We start from the raw sequence: 16,662 nt of genomic DNA, 5'->3' as shown, positions 1-16,662 counted from the left end.
GCATTCTCCTGTACCATGCCCGCAGCCCTGCATCTCCTGTACCATGCCCGCAGCCCTGCAGTCTCCTGTACCATACCATGCCCGCAGCCCCTGTTTTTGGTCTCGTGGTGGTCCAGTTGTTGCTGCATTAACCACCCTAGGCTTATACTCGAGTCAATCATTTTTCACATTTTTTTGTGGTAAAATTAGGGGCCTCGGCTTATATTTGGGTTGGCTTATACTCGAGTATATACGGTATATAGTAGAGTCTAAGAAGATGGTGTTCTTGGGTTTAGAAATTGTAATTATGCAGGGCCTAACATTAACTGTTCTTACAAATGTTAATTTTCCCTCCTCCTACCTATCCTGCATACCCTGTAAAAAAAAAAAAAAAAATCTGTATACTTATCTTTATTTATTATAAACAGAGGGGGAGGGGAACAGTTTAAGGCAGGGATTTGCAAACTGTGGCCCTCCAGATGTTGCAGAACTACAAGTCCCATGAGGCATAGCAAGACTCTGACAGCCACAAGCATGACACCCAGAGGCAGAGGCACGATGGGAGATGTAGTTTTACAACAGCTGTAGGGCCACAGTTTGCATATCCTTGGTTTAAGGAATAGTTTACTTTTCTGCTTCTTTAAGACTCGACTGAATAGAAAATCCACTTCATCTAATAATTTATTGAAGGAGAGTAATTTTAAAATTGAGGTTTTTTGAAACACTGGTTTGTCAACTTTTTGTCTCCTGATATAGCCAGCTGGTTGTAGCAAAACTGGTGGAGAGCTTTCCTGGACACTATGCATTGTGGATGGGATAAGTATCCCTTATGGACTGCTATTCAATTTTGTGCATTTGATTTCATGATTTGTGCAGACTGATTGTGGAACTTTGCTGCTTAAAGCATTCCTTATAGACTTAGACACAACTTTGTGCATTTGATTACCATAGCATTACAGAATGACATTGCATAGAAAATTGATTTTTTTTTTTTTTTTAATTTTTATAAAAGTAGGTTATTATTGTATATGAAAAAATACATGTACTGTGCATTTATTTAGAATTGTATGGGCTGACATTGCATTAAATTAGGAACTGTGCCATTTAAAACCGGATTATATTTCATATATATGAATATTTTTGCAAGCTGGATCCAAATGAGATTGCTCAGTTTTATCATGATAAAAATATTTGGCTTATGAGTTCTGGATATTAAGTATGTGGTTTTCCTGGAGTGAATTTAAATGGTTGATGCTTGCAACCCCTGTCCACATGGAAAATTCTATTCAGTGATTCACTAAAATACAATGAAGAGCTTTTCCTCTTTAAATAGTGATATGCACAATTTTACAACTTTTATGGGCTATATATCCTTACTAGTTCATGGTGGATCAATGTACTTTGTTGATGTTTGAAGTCATTGGATTACATCTACAATAATATCATACTATTGACAGACTGCCTTCTAGTGAAAAGGGGTCCATTAAAATACATTGAATTTTAAATTCTCCCTGGTGTCATACAAGCCTGCACTTGAGCAATAAACATACAGAAGGCATTTTTGTTTGTGTATAAACCTTTATTGGATACAAAGAAATGAATGTGAGTCTAAGCCCCCGTTCACACTAAGGCGACCTGTGAGGCGACCTGGTCGCCTCACAGGTCGCCGTAGGTCGCCTTCCACAGGGAAGCTGCGGACCTGTTCTAATAGGAGCGACACAAGTCGCTCCGACTTAGAAAAAGGGTCCGGAGCTTCTTTGGGGCGACCTAGAGGCGACCGCCATAGACTTCAATGTTATGAAGTCCGTGGCAGCCGCTCCGAGGTCGCGGCGCGGTGCGAAGTAGCATCGCTTGTATGTGAACGGGGCCTAATAGACTGTTTCAATTTACAGTCCTTGAAATCTGAAGTCATACAGTGGTAGTGCCTTGATAAAGTATTCATACCCCTTGAAATGTTCCACATTTTGTTATGTTAAAACCAAAAACGTAAATTTATTTTATTGGGATTTTGTTATAGACCAGTGATGGCGAACCTTGGCACCCCAGATGTTTTGAAGCTACATATCCCATGATGCTTAATTACACTTCAGAGTTCATGAGCATCATGGGAAATGTAGTTCCAAAACATCTGGGGTGCCAAGGTTCGCCATCACTGTTATAGACCAACACAAAGTGGTCTAGAAGTGAAAGTTGAAGGAAAATGATAAATGGTTTTCAAAATGTTTTACAAATCTCTGAAAAGTGTGGCGTGCATTTGTATTCAGCCCCCTTTTACTCTGCTGCCCCTAACTAAAAATCTAGTGAAACCAATTGCCTTCAGAAGTCACCTAATTAGTAAATAGTCCACCTGTGTTTAATTTAATCTCTGTATAAATACAGCTTTTCTGTGAAGCCCTCAGCGGTTTGTCAGAGAACCTTAGTGAACAAACAAGCATCATGAAGACCAAGGAACATACTGGACCGGTCAGGCGTAAAGTTGTGGAAACGTTGAAAGCAAGGTTAGGCTATAAAAAAAAATATCCCAAGATTTGAACATCTCATGGAGCACAGTTCAATCCATCATCCAAAAATGGAAAGAGTATGGGAGTATGGAGACTGGGGCGGAAGTTCACCTGCCAGCAGGACAAGAGCCCTAAACGTATAGCCAGAGCTACAATGGAATTGTGTAGATCATAGCATATTAATGTGTTAGAATGGCCCAGTCAAAGTCCAGACTTAAATCCAAATGTGAATCTGTGGCAAGACTTGAAAATTGCTGTTCACAGATGCTTTCCATCCAATCTGACAGAGCTTGAGCTATTTTGCAAAGTAGAATGGGCAAACTTTTCCTTCTCTAGATGTGAAAAGCTAATAGAAACGTACCCAAAAAGACTTGCAGCTGTAATTGCAGCGAGGCGTGGTTCTACAAAATATTCACTCAAGGGGACTGAATATAAATGTATGCCACACTTTTCAGATATTTTGTAAAAAATTTTGAAAAACCATTTATCATTTTCCTTCCACTTCACAATTATGTGCCACTTTGTGTTGGTCTATCACATAAAATCCCAATAAAATATATTCAAGTTTTTAGTTGTAACATGAAAACATTTGGAAAATTTAGGTTATGAATACTTTCTCAAGGCACTTTACATTTTAGTTTAATTGTTGGTCAGCTACATTCTGCAATTGAGGATTATGTTTATAATATTGGAAAAGACTGGTGCCTCTATACCCAGGATTTTTCCAAGATTGCTGGGTTTGCGTGTCTGCGCATTCCTATTTATGGGATTTGTAGACTTTGTAGTACCCTTCCTATAACTGGAGGGCAGAGTGTTCTTCGAAAGGTTTTAGAACCCTTTTGTTCCAAATAATTTTATTAAAAAGTAGTTATGACATTTTTGACACGGTACTTAGAGATTGTAAAGCTTTTTTTTTTTTTTGCGCACGCTGATCAGGGATGAGTCATGTCTCACAGGCCGATCTTTGATCAGGGTAATTAGCCAATGAACCTGGCTCTTTACCACGTGACTGACTGTATCCAATCACAGCTGGTGACGTGATGTCCTCATTCATGCCACTTGTCCGCAGCGATTGCCGATGAGGCGTATCCCTTTGGGCACAGCCCATCACCGATCAGGGTAAAGAGCCAATGAAATCGTCCAAACACAGCCGGTCACAAATGTAGACAAACTGCAGTAACTGGCTGTTACCGGGTTCTCCTCACACACCAATGCCGTGTGAGGAGGAGAGTGTGGGAACAGTGAGTTAGCGATTACAGTATACAGTACTATGCCCAGATTGCCGCAATAATAGAGGACCTGTCTGTAAGCCCAAGTACCTATCTGCAGCCCATAAGAGTACCCGAGTACCTATCTGCAAGCCCATCAGAGTACCAGAGTACCTATCTGCAAGCCCATCAGAGTACCCGAGTACCTATCTGCAAAGCCATCAGAGTACCTGAGTACCTATCTGCAAGCCCATCAGAGTACCTTAGTACCCATCTGCAAGCCCATCAGCGTACCTGACTACCTATGTGCATCCCATCAGCGTTACCCGCCGGGCGGCCTCCATGTCCTTCAGTTCCTGCACTGGAATTTCATGCCAGACCCAAAGAATTGGGGTACAAACACATCTTCCAGATGCCTTAGCAAACCCATTATGTCTGCCTTCTAGCTCAGGGTGAGCTAAAATCACAGCACAGCCAGGTGTGCAGGCCAACACTGACAATTTTTCTGAAATTGTTTTTTAAATGTATTTTTCCCTGACGAGTTACTACAATGCATCATAGACCATACTAATCTTTTTGCCCGACAATATATTGAGAACAACCCCAACACATGCTGTGCTCGTCCTTTTGATTAGAGACGTCTAACAGTGGAGGAGGTTGAATTGATTTTGGGCCTTACGATTAACATGGGGCTTTTAAAAAAAAAAAACAAATTGCATGCCTATTAGTCTACCAACCCCATCCATCACATGTCAATTTTTTTTCAGTGATCATTCAATTCAGTTTTTTCAAAGATCATGTGCTTCCTGCATTTCAGTGATAACTCTGTGCCCTCCTGGAGATCATCCAAACTTTGATAAACTATATACAATTTGCCCCCTAATTGATTATTTTTCTAAGAGGTTTGCTGAACTTTGTCCCTAACCATAACTTCTGTGTGGACTAATCCCTTGTCCATGTCACTGGCAGGCTGGGATTCAAGCAGTACATTCCCAGTAGGAGGGCTGGTACGGATTGAACTGCAACAAGCTCTGTGAAAGCGCCACTGGATATGTGCATGCCTTCCACATTTACAAAGACAGAGACTCTGAGGTCCAGCCCCTTGAGTGCCCAACGTACATCACAATAAGCGAAAAATTTGTCTGCTTACTGGCATTCCTACTGTTCCAAAAGAGATATTACATATACATGGACAATTATTAGAAGAACAAATAAGGAAGAAAAGCTCAGTAAAAAGGTATAAGTAGTGGGGGTGCATCCATCCCGAAATTGTTTCACAAGGAATATCCTGTAGGATGGAACCCAAAGGTGGGCCTCCTGCACGGAAAAAGCGGGGGAATGGGATGTTTCTGATGCTCTTATGTAAACAGTACAGACATATAGTCAAATATTAAAGTAAAGCAGAAGATGTAGATAGAATAAAAAGATATATCCTTTATTAACACATATAAATCACATATAAAATTTACAAAATTGTATACGGCATATATACATATCTCCAGATGCCTGTTAAAGACAAAAGAACAAAAGAGCAGATCCAACTTCAATTTGTGCCATGCACATGTGCTGGGGAACTGAAACTTGGACCCAAAGACCCCTACGCGTTTCGACTAAGTAGTCTTCCTCAGGGGGAAAGGTGGTCCAGAGTTCCTCAGAACATATATCTAAACATACAATGTAGAGAAGAGATTCACATTAACTGACATATTAAATATCAAAATTATGTAGAAAGTCAGTGGTCAGTAGTCAGTGGTCCCCTGACTTGGATCGGGCTCTTTCCTTTCTTGGGGATCCCTGAGGGGAGACCTGCAGAATATGCTACATGTGCAGACCTTCTAAGTGCAATTACCAATACTGAATGTAAGTGTACAATACATAATGGCCTTTCTACATAATTTTGATATTTAATATGTCAGTTAATGTGAATCTCTTCTCTACATTGTATGTTTAGATATATGTTCTGAGGAACTCTGGACCACCTTTCCCCCTGAGGAAGACTACTTAGTCGAAACGCGTAGGGGTCTTTGGGTCCAAGTTTCAGTTCCCCAGCACATGTGCATGGCACAAATTGAAGTTGGATCTGCTCTTTTGTTCTTTTGTCTTTAACAGGCATCTGGAGATATGTATATATGCCGTATACAATTTTGTAAATTTTATATGTGATTTTATATGTGTTAATAAAGGATATATCTTTTTATTCTATCTACATCTTCTGCTTTACTTTAATATTTGACTATATGTCTGTACTGTTTACATAAGAGCATCAGAAACATCCCATTCCCCCGCTTTTTCCGTGCAGGAGGCCCACCTTTGGGTTCCATCCTACAGGATATTCCTTATTAGAAGAACAAACTGGAAGGGCTTCCCACAAAGGGGGTAATCAACAAGTCTGAGGAACGAGGAATTGTTGGCCGTGAAGTGGAGGAATAGGTGAGATGTGTACACCATGTCCACCATCCACGACGACACCTCGCTGGAACTGCCCGTAAGATGTGGTCTTTCAAAAGCCTGCGTGTATCCATGGTGATTACAATCTGTGTGTGTGTGTGTGGGGGGGGGGGGGGTGATGGTAAGGCCAGTGTCATCCTCAGCTAAGGCTTCTTCTGCAGGTCCTGTGAGGAATCAAGATCTTCCTGGTGGCTTTACATGTCCCTTGGGGACTTCCTCTCAGAGAAGACCAGTTGTCCCTGCTTTACCATCCTGCTTTACAGTCGCTGGTTTTAATGGTTTAGCTATTGAAAGCCAGGTACTGAGGGATAGAGGCCTGTCTGGATCTGTGATCCCTACTATGGTGAAGGCGAGGGGGAAGTCATCTTCCAGCAAGATATATCATCGTACGTGGAAAGCATACATTTCTTGGTGTGAGTCGATTGGCGCACATCCTCGATGCTTTTCTGTGGCTCGGACCTTAAAGCGTTAGTATCCCGCTTTTTGACACTTTTACCTACAGGTAAGTAGGTATGTAACGATATCAAAATCTCACGGTACGATACAATTTCCATATTGACCTCACGGTACGATATTTATTGCGATATTGTGGAAAAAGCTCATGGTATTGTTAAATAGCTCATGATAGTGTTTGTGATGATAATAGCGAAAAAATACCGACATTTATTCTGCTTTTGCCAGTCAACAGGCAATTTATTGTTGTATTTATGGATCCATGACAACATAAAACACTGATCACATAGTGCTTTTAAAGTGCAAGTTGTAGTCAGGAACATCAATATTCTGTATAGTAATATTTGGTTGCATAACTGATTCTTCTGTGCAATGTTCAAGTTAAGAAGCAGCTAGAACAATTGTAAACAAATAGGCAATTCCCTTTTAAGTGCAAACAAAGATCAAGTTAAGTCAGGTTTAAATGTGCAAGGCAAATAAAGGCAGCCTTTTAAAACTGGTATTTAGGAACATAACTTAAACTTAAATAAAATAGTCAGTCAAAAAGCCTTTAAAAAAAAACACTGACCTATCATTTAGCTTATGTTCACGTTTTTCATCAGAAAGATCAAAATATCTACATTGCAAGAAAAAAAAAAACAGTAAAAAAAATCCTTAAACTCTGGTCTATGTAGTTAACAATGATTTGTTCGGCGGGACTGTGTTTATTCCTCTTGCTTTTTGACGGACACCTGTCCTTTTAATATTGTAACCCAACCACGACGATATCGAGACGACCGCGACGATACGATATCGCGATATCTTCGATATCGTTACATCCCTACAGGTAAGCCTATAATAAGGCTTACCTGTAGGTACAAATAATATCTCCTAAACCGGCATGGTTTAGGAGATATTTACAGTGCATGCAGCCGCTCTCGCGAGCGGCGCATGCGCTCTGAAGGTCCGGGGGGACCTTCAATTAATTTGCCGGGAGCTTGCCGGAAAATCACTCCCGCGCGCATGCGCCGGAGCCGTCTCTTCCGGCCAATCACCGCGCCGGAGCCGCCGAACCCGGAAAAGACGGCGAGGGATCATGGCAGCGCCCGCAGCGATGTCCGGGGGTCCGTGTGGGGGCTTCGTTCTAAGGTAAGTTACACTTAATGGGCTAGTATGCGATGCATACTAGGCCATTATGCCTTTTGTCTTGCAGGTTTTTTTTTTTTTTTCCCTAGGGTTTACAACCGCTTTAACCTTTCTTCAACAGGACATTGATCAGAAGTTGGCCCTGAGTACCATCAAGGGCCAGGTGTCTACCTTGGCAGTCTTCTTTCAGCGACCCCTAGCCACCCAATCTTTAGTTTGTACCTTCATTCAGGGGGTTTGACATGGGATTTAAATTTAGTACTTTCAGTTCCCCAGAAACCTCCATTTGAGAATATTTGTCAGATTTCCTTGCCTACGTTATTCCAGAAGGTGACATCCTTGGTGGCTTTTACTTCGGCCCGCAGGGCATCTGAAATGGCGGCATTAACCTGTCAGTCTCGATTTAGTGGTCCATAGGGATAAAGTGGTTCTTCGTCCATGTCCATCATTCCTGCCCAAAGTTGTCTCTAACTTCCATTTGAATGAGGACATTGTGTTGCCTTCCTTGTTGTGGGAATTTGCTTTGCATATCTTGGATGTGGTGCATGCGATTCAGGTGCATCTGGCAGCTACTGAGTCTTTTTGGAGGTCAGACTCACTTTTTTGTAGTTGCTGACAGACCAAGAAAAGGGCTAGCTGCTTGTTCAGCTACCATCTCCAGATGGATCAGATAGACGGTGACTCAGGACTATTCCATTTTCACGGTGCATTCTACTCGGGCGCTGAGTGCTTCTTGGGCAATCCGTTATCTGGCTTCAATATCTCAAACTTGCAAGGCGGCCACTTGGTTGTCCATGCATACCTTCACAAAATTCTATAAGGTAGATACTTTGACATCTGCGGATGCTTCTTTTGGCCGCAAAGTTTTGCAGGCTGCGGTTTAGGAGGGGCTGTTCCCTCTTGAGGGGTGTTTAAACCTTTATTTTTCAGACTGGGCTCCTGTGACCTGGTTAAGGCTCCTGTGTCCTGGTTGATGGTTCTTATGTTTAGCCTTGGGTTATTTTCCCCACTCCTCATTTTCCTTTGGCACTGCTTTTAGACGTCCCACTAGTAATGATTTATGGAGTGCTGTGTCTGTCGATAAACATAGGAATAAATGGGATTTTATGTTCTTACCGTAAAATCCATTTCTCTGAGTTCCACGGACTAAGCACCCACCCCTCTATGGAGTTTTGATACTTCTAATACTTGCTAATACACTGATTACCTAGAGCAGAGAGGGGGTTATATACCAGCTGAGGACGGCCCATGGGGGTAGCCAGGTGTTTTTTGTTCTGCCTAGTCCTACTCCTGAAGGAGGCAATATAACCCACTAGTTATGATTTATGGAGCACTGTGTCCGTCAAACTCAAAGAAATGAATTTTACGGTAAGTGCAAAAAATCTAATTTTTTTTTACATTTTTTTAATGGTTATGTTTTATAGCAGAAAGTAAAAAATATATATATAATTCCCCCCCCCCCCGAATTGTCTCTTATTTTTTGTTTATAGCGCAAAAAAAAAAACGCAGAGGTGATCAAATACCACCAAAAGAAAGCTCTATTTGTGGGGGGAAAAAAGGGCATAAATTTTATTTGGGTACATCGTCACACGACCATGCATTTTTCAGTTAAAGTAACAGTGCTGCCGTATCGCAAAAAAATGGCGGGGTTATTAAGGGGGTAAAACCTTCCTGGCCTTAAGTGGTTAAGAGTTAGCATACCCCCTGGAAAAAATAACTGAAACCAATTGCTTCCTGTAATCAGGAATAAGAGTTTCTTACACCTCTACTGGAATTTTGGACCACTCTTGTTTTGCCAACTGCTCTAGGTTCTTCCAGGTTAGGAGGGTTCCCTTTCCCAACTGCTGTTTTGAGATCTCTCTACAAGTGCTCTATGGGATTTAGATCTGGACTCACTGCTGACCAGTTAAGTACTCTCCAGTGCTTTGTCTTAAACCATTTCTGGGTGCTTTTTGATGTGTGCTTTGGGTCATTGTCCTGCTGTAAGACCCATGACCTCGGATGGAGAACAAACTTTATAGTCTTCAAATTTCATAATGCTGTGCACACATTCAAGACATCCAATGCCTGAAGAAGCAAGGCAACCCCAAAACATCAGTGAACCTCTGCCATGTTTTACTGTAGGGACTGTGTTATTTTCTTTAAATGACTCCTTCCTTTTTCTGTAATTTGTAGAATGATGGGCTTGACCAAAAACCTGTCATTTTGTTTCATCTGTCCACAGCACCTTCACCCAAAAGTAATTTGACTTCCTCAGGTAAGTTTTGGCAAACTCCAATCTGGCTTTTTATGTTTGTGTCAGCAGTGGGGTCCTCCTGGATCTCCTACATTAGCATTCAGATTGCGACGTATACTGCAAGCTGACACAGTTGTACCCTGTGCTTGAAGGTCAGCTTCAATATGTCTGGAAGTTGATCGAGGGTCTTTATCCACCTTTCGAACAATCCTTTGTGGCAATCTTTGATCAATTATACTCTTTCGTCCACGTTGTGTTATAGTGAACAAGGCCCACAAGGCTGAAATGCATTTACATCTGCTGTCTGTTACTGGGTCTTTTATGGAGAATCAATACATTTTGAAGATTTTAAAGCGCAAGCAAGAAGTTGCGGACTATGTTTTCTTATGATTACCATTGGAACTGTGCAACTGCCTTTCCACACCCAGGTAGCTCTGAAAAAATTAGCTAATCTTATTGGGTAATAGCACCCTACCTCTGCTTTATTTTATAGATTAGCTACAGTGCCATAGTCTGTAAACTTATTAACAATGTTTCAACTTTGTAATTGTAACCGAAAACAAGAGTAGACCGCTGAGAAGGCCTGAGTCCATTAAGAAGCAGTGAATGAGGATTGCAAGTCTTGTTCCCATAATAAAAAGGGTCTTGATTTTAAAAATATATTCGGCAGATACCTTTGCATCTGACAGGAGTAGACAAGTAAAAGTGTAGTATTTGCTTAGGGAGACACTCCAGGAAGCGGGGATTTGTACACTAGATACTGTATTCTCAAATATGTAAAGTAGTCAGCATCTCTCAGACTAAAGCAATCCTTAAATTTTTGCATATCCAAGAGTGCGCCATCTTTTATAATATTGTAGAGCGATGTGATGCCTTATGACACCAAGGGCTGGAGGTTGATGTGAGGTACAATTGCGGATAAAGTCCAGATAGGAATTTAGATTGGGGCGTCAAAACTCTGCAACTTAGATTGTTTTTGTAGCTCTCTAAGCAAGGAGTGAGGCTCTCATTGGGGAGAAACGTTTTTGAGCTTAAAGGGCTGCCAGTGATCAGCAAGTAAGAGACCAGGGGGCCAGCTGCATCAGATAATGGGGTATGTTCCTCTGGAATGATATCCCGACGTCTGAGGAGTTAAAGCCCTTCGTCCAGCAAGGTGACAGTTGATGTTTCTCCATCGCGCATGATGACCAAGGAGCATGGGTAGTGCCAGTGATGGATGATGTGATTTCTTAGCGCCTTAGCTAAACATACAAAACACATCAGAAAAATATTCATAAGTACTTTTCAATTTCCAAAACAGCCTTCCTCCCCTCCCCCCTCCCCTCCCCTCCCCCCTCCCCTCCCCTTTTTGACGAGTACTTTAAGTATTCCCCTTGTCTACTACCAATATATTCCATATTATAAACGTGGTTAATTCTGCTACGCCATTCTTTTAGAGTTCGACTCTCTGCTTCCTGACATTTTTTAGGGATTGCTCCCTTTGCAGTGTTTAATAAAGTTGGAACCACTGTAGTTTTATATTGTATTAATGGCAATGTGGTTTTATGAAATAAACACAACCATGGATCGTCAGGAAATAACTAGCTCAGTGACCTCACCAATGATTTGCCGAACCCTTGTCCAATATTGCCTGATCTTGGGGCAATCTCACCAAATATGGAACATTGTCCCAAGACCCCCACATCCTCTCCACCATTGATCCGTTTTATCTAATTGATATTTATGTGCTAATATGGGTGCAATATACCATCTTGATAAACCTATTCAATTCAATAGTGCCCATGTCAATTGCGGAACAGTGTGCGGCCCTCTATATAACATCTATTTCTTGTTTTGACAATTGTGAACCAAACTCCTTTTCCTATTTTGTCATAAATAGAGGTTTCTCCAAGCATATCTACTGTTCGCATCTTATATATTTGAGATCTACCATGTTTTAATCGATTAGTCGTATTGCATAATTTTTCAACGATATTTAAGTCTTTCTCAGATCTTATCGGCTGCGGTAAAGACCTCACAAAGTGCTTCAGCTGGAAATACCTCCATTCATTCAATTTCATATAGTTTGTATTTAAATTTAACTCTTTGTATGTCCTAATGTCCCCATTGTGAATGATGTCTTTTTTATGTGAGTTTGATTACAAATTCCAGGAGCATCACAAACTTGAAATGCAATTTATTTGTTAAAATTTTGAGAAGGTGACAATAATTTGTCCAGTTCATTTTTGGAGTTTTGCGTGGAATATGTCCGATTTTGGCTGTTTGTTTCTCCAATACAAACAAAATACCAATACAAACAAAAGCAATAAACAGGATGCCTAAACATTTGTAATTGCAACAGTTTTCTGGGCAAAGTGGTGCATTATTTGACAGGATTGCAGTGGTGCCAATACTTTTGGCCATCACTGTAGTTTAGAGGGATGAATAAAGACATTAGTCCATATAATTCAACCTGTGTGGATGTGGGTGTTTGAGTGTGTATGCATTGTTTCTACCAATACCCATATGTATTTCCCCCTGTAAATTGCGGTCGTTAAGATGCAACAATTTTCTGGGTAAAGTGGGGCATTATCTGACAGAAATGCAGGGGTGCCAATATTTTGGGCCATGACTTTATAGCATGGACATGATCCAACTTTACCCAATGCTTCACATTTTTTTTATCTACAGGTGTCCCTTACTTGTATAGACAATTTGTATAGACAGTTTTTTTTTGTAAAGGTGAACAAACCCTTTAAAGCTAAATTCTAGGATTCCAAAAAAGGAAAAAAAATCCTTGCGGTAGGCTGTATTACTTGTTGTACTCCCTGCTCTGTTCAACTGTGAGCTTTCCCTCAGCATCATTAAATAGAAGGCATAATGAACCTGTATATGGAGGTGGTGAGCATGCTTGGAGGAAGCCTGCTGGAGCCAGGCATAAGGCAAGTATTACTCCATAATCTTTTATCCCCTAGGCATAATGGGCGTTTTCCCCTTGCAATTTGTTGGCCCTCACGGTCAATTATGTTTTTTCAGCCTAGCATTTAGCTTTGAAGTTTTGGTCTCTGAACCCAGCTTTATTGGTATCTTCATCTTTGATTCTGCCTTAGGTTTTTACATCCTGCTTACAAATTCTTGTGGATTGCAGTCTTTAGTGGCACTGATGACAAAGTCTTGGCTCATTGGCATCTAGTGGATTACCAAAACACTAGTGAAAAACTGAAAACTTTATGGATTCTCAGATAGCAGGCACCTCAGTGCCTTGCTGAACTCTGGTACGAACTTCCTCTTTTGGAGAACCAGTTGCCCACATTGCGCTGTGGAATGTAGGAACATGCTAGCTTTGTAAAACAATGGTATTTCCATGTTGTTTTGCAGGGTTTACAAAGAGCAGAGTGCAGCATTTCAAGATTCTACAGGTATGTATGTATGTACAGGCACGTAATAATTCCGGCTTTCTGACTCTGCACATAGTTTCTCCAGGCTATAGCTATGACATTATTAGTTTACAACTTTGTGATCAGTGCATATATTTGATTGCTTTGTAAGCTCAGAGGAAACATGATAAAAGTAATTCTTCTCTTTTGTCTTTTACAGGGATTCAGCTATTTCCAGCAACAAGACCCCACACAATAGCTCTATCAATCATATAGAGAGTATTCTTCAGCAGCTGGATGAAGCACAGTCACAGATGGAGGAGCTTTTTCAAGAGAGAAAAATAAAGCTGGAACTTTTTTTGCAACTGCGTGTATTTGAAAGAGATGCTATTGATGTAAGTTAATTCAATTTCAACGTATTACTGTGCCTTTGGATCTATCCTATCTAATGTGGGGGTCCGCAACCCGTAGATAGTGGCCAGGTGACTGGGATTGCTGACACACCACCTCAGAGCATCAAACAGAATGCAATGAAGAGGGGCTACTTGTAAAGTTGGAGCTGTATTTGGGGGTAAGAGCCACATAAGCCCATGCCTTCTCTGTAGTTCTGGCTCCTGTCCCATGCAGAGTGATATCTACTGCGCTCCACCTCTTATCCCAGCTAGCGGTTTCCATAGTGGTGCCAGCAGCAGGAAAGAAGAGATGTTAAGGTCAGTGTGAAGCATTATACTAGGCATAATAGTATAGGGCTGCTATCACACTGATGCGCTGCTGTTTACGCACACCACAGGTGCAGTGCAGTGTACCGGCATCTTTCCTGCTGGTTTGCTCCGCTTTGCCATAGACATCTATAATATCCTGCAGCTTTGGTGCACTTTCTGAAAGCGCACCAAAACTCCTGAATGCAGGAGTTATGGTGCACTTTCAGAATGTGCACCACACCTGCAGCATATAATAGAAGTCTATGGCAAAGCGCAGCTAACCCAGGAAAGTCGCGGATGCACTGCGCTACACCTGCAGTGCAGGTACAAATGTCGAAGCTGCAAAAGGAGTTATATGCCCTGTCATGGTTGTAGTTGGGTGTAGCACCTGCCAAGCATGACCCATTCAGGTTAATAAGGCCGCTCTGCAAGTGCACTAAAACCTTGTGCAGTATAGCAACAAGAGCTTAAAGCAAGTAGCATTGTGTTGTTTTCTCACCACCTGCGTAACACTTTAAACCCCGCAGAAGCATGCAGTTGAGGGGCGCTTGCAGAGTGGCTCTATTTACTTGAATGGGTCCTGATTGGCAGGCAATAGCACCCACCAAAAGCGACGGGGTTTAACCCTTTCACTACCAGAGCCATTTTTGTATCTCCTCTTTTATTCATTGCCGGACACGGCTCCTGATTCTTCATAACCATTGGGTTATACTGCCCCCTACAGGAGTAAGACACTAAGCAGGAAAAAGCTTGACTATGTCTATGGGCAGTCCCAGGGGGTATAAAACCCACACTCAGCTATAGGCACTCTAAGGTTTTTTTTCTGCCTAGTCAGGAGTAAGGACCTAGTTCGTTGCTGGGATCTCTGGTCCTGGCAATTTTTTTCCTATCTTTATTTTGTTCTGTGAGAATCTATTATCAACGGCCGGACTGGGCGACGGACTGGATAATCTAGATCCAGAGGGTCCCCCCAGTCTGGGCAGCGAGCGCGCGCAGGCCTCAGCTCTGCACTAGGTCAGCCACGACATAGCCCCACTGAGTGGGGGCTGGCCTGCGAGTTAAACGTTTCACGAGGGCGCATACGACCTGGCCTCAGCCTGAGTCGCAGTGTTACTCCTGGCCGTCAGCCACCCACATCCCGATGGAGCGTTGGTCTGTCAGGAGCAGTGCCCACCCTGTTCCTGTTATGGTAAGTAGCTGTCCCCCCTCTACCCCTGGAGGATTTTGGGGTGGACGCGGGCCCCTCCCTGGGACAGTGGGACCCCCGAGTCCCCCCCCCCCTCTAAAAATTAAGTGGTCACTGTGTCTTCAGGCCCTGTCACCCCGCCCCCCCACCCCTCTCCCTGGGTGAAGTTATGAGCTGGCTTTTGCCACATGCTCCTAAGGGGGCCTTGTTTGGAGTTGCTGCTGACCGGCTTTTTCCTGGTGCACAGTAGGGGGTTGAGCCTTGCTCAATGACAAATATTTCCCGTAGTTAGTAGACGTGATAACCTTTGCGCAAACCAATCAAAATACGCTTATTGAGATTTTTTTTTTTTTTTTTTTTGAGAATGTCGTATTGAATTCATATTGCAGAATGTGAAAAATATTATTATATATTTATATATATTTTTTTTAATTGTCGCTCTTTTTTTGTTTATAGTGCAAAAAATAAAAATTGCACAGGTGATCAAATACCACCAAAAGAGAGCTCTATTTGTGGGAATAACATAAATTTTATTTGGGTACAGCGTCACACAACCACGCAATTGTCTGTTTAAAGTAACACAGTGCCGAATCGCAAAATAGGGCCTGGTCATTAAGGGGGCAAATCCTCCCGGCTTTTTTTTAATTATTTAAATTTTTATTATTGAACTTCATTAAAAACTTACAAAATATTTCAGAAGCAAAGAAAGAAACACCATATATCATTTTCAACAGATTTACAAAATATTGCCTTACGGTACATTTCTTCCCCTTTTTTTCTTTTTTTTTTTTTTTCTATCTTCCCTCTCCCTCCCATATCCTTCCTTAGCCTACTCTGTTGGTCTGTCTGTTGTTTTTCTTTGATTAATATTTAAGTATTTATTTCTACATATTTGTTTGATTTTTTTAAATCTATCCATTTTTCCCATTTTTTTTTTTTTTATATTAATTGGGTTTTCCTCCTGGCTATTACTCATATATTCCATATTAAAAACATAGTTTATCCTAGTACACCATTCTTTTAACTCTGGGGGATCTACTTCATGCCACTTCTTTGGTATTGTTCCCTTTGCTGCATTTAGCAGGGTTGGGATCAAAGTTGCTTTATATTGTTTTAGTGGTATTGTCGTTTTATGAAACAGACATACCCATGGATCAATTGGGATCATTATTTTGGTATTCTCACCAATAATTTGACATACGTTTGTCCAAAATTCTCAAATTTTAGGGCATTCCCACAGTATGTGGTACATCTTTCTCTTTCCTCCACATTCCCGCCAACATTTGTCTGTTTTGTCTGGTTGGTATTTATGTGCTAATTCCGGTGTGATGTACCATCGTAACAAACATTTATAATTTAATTCTATGGTTCCTACTTCTATGGCTACATATGCCGCCGCCGTCAGTACTACATCCGATTCTTGTTTTGATAATTGTGTCCCAATTTCTTTTTCCCATTTTGCAATAAAT

General features: G+C 41.4%; 1 protein-coding gene across 3 annotated transcripts in view; it reads left to right on the top strand.

Moving 5' to 3' along the window:
• TRIO (trio Rho guanine nucleotide exchange factor) overlaps positions 1–16,662 on the top strand; it is an 855,771-nt gene that overhangs the window by 182,820 nt on the left and 656,289 nt on the right. For all 3 annotated transcript variants that reach the window (XM_082259530.1, XM_082259529.1, XM_082259531.1), the window contains exon 13: positions 13,527–13,701. In XM_082259530.1, coding sequence (XP_082115656.1) covers positions 13,527–13,701 — 175 coding nt within the window. The remainder of the gene's footprint in view (positions 1–13,526; positions 13,702–16,662) is intronic.

Source organism: Pelophylax lessonae (genome assembly GCF_965119305.1).
Source record: "Pelophylax lessonae genome assembly, chromosome: 5".
Classification (NCBI taxonomy): domain Eukaryota; kingdom Metazoa; phylum Chordata; class Amphibia; order Anura; family Ranidae; genus Pelophylax; species Pelophylax lessonae.
This window is presented reverse-complemented; position numbering and strand designations above follow the sequence as displayed.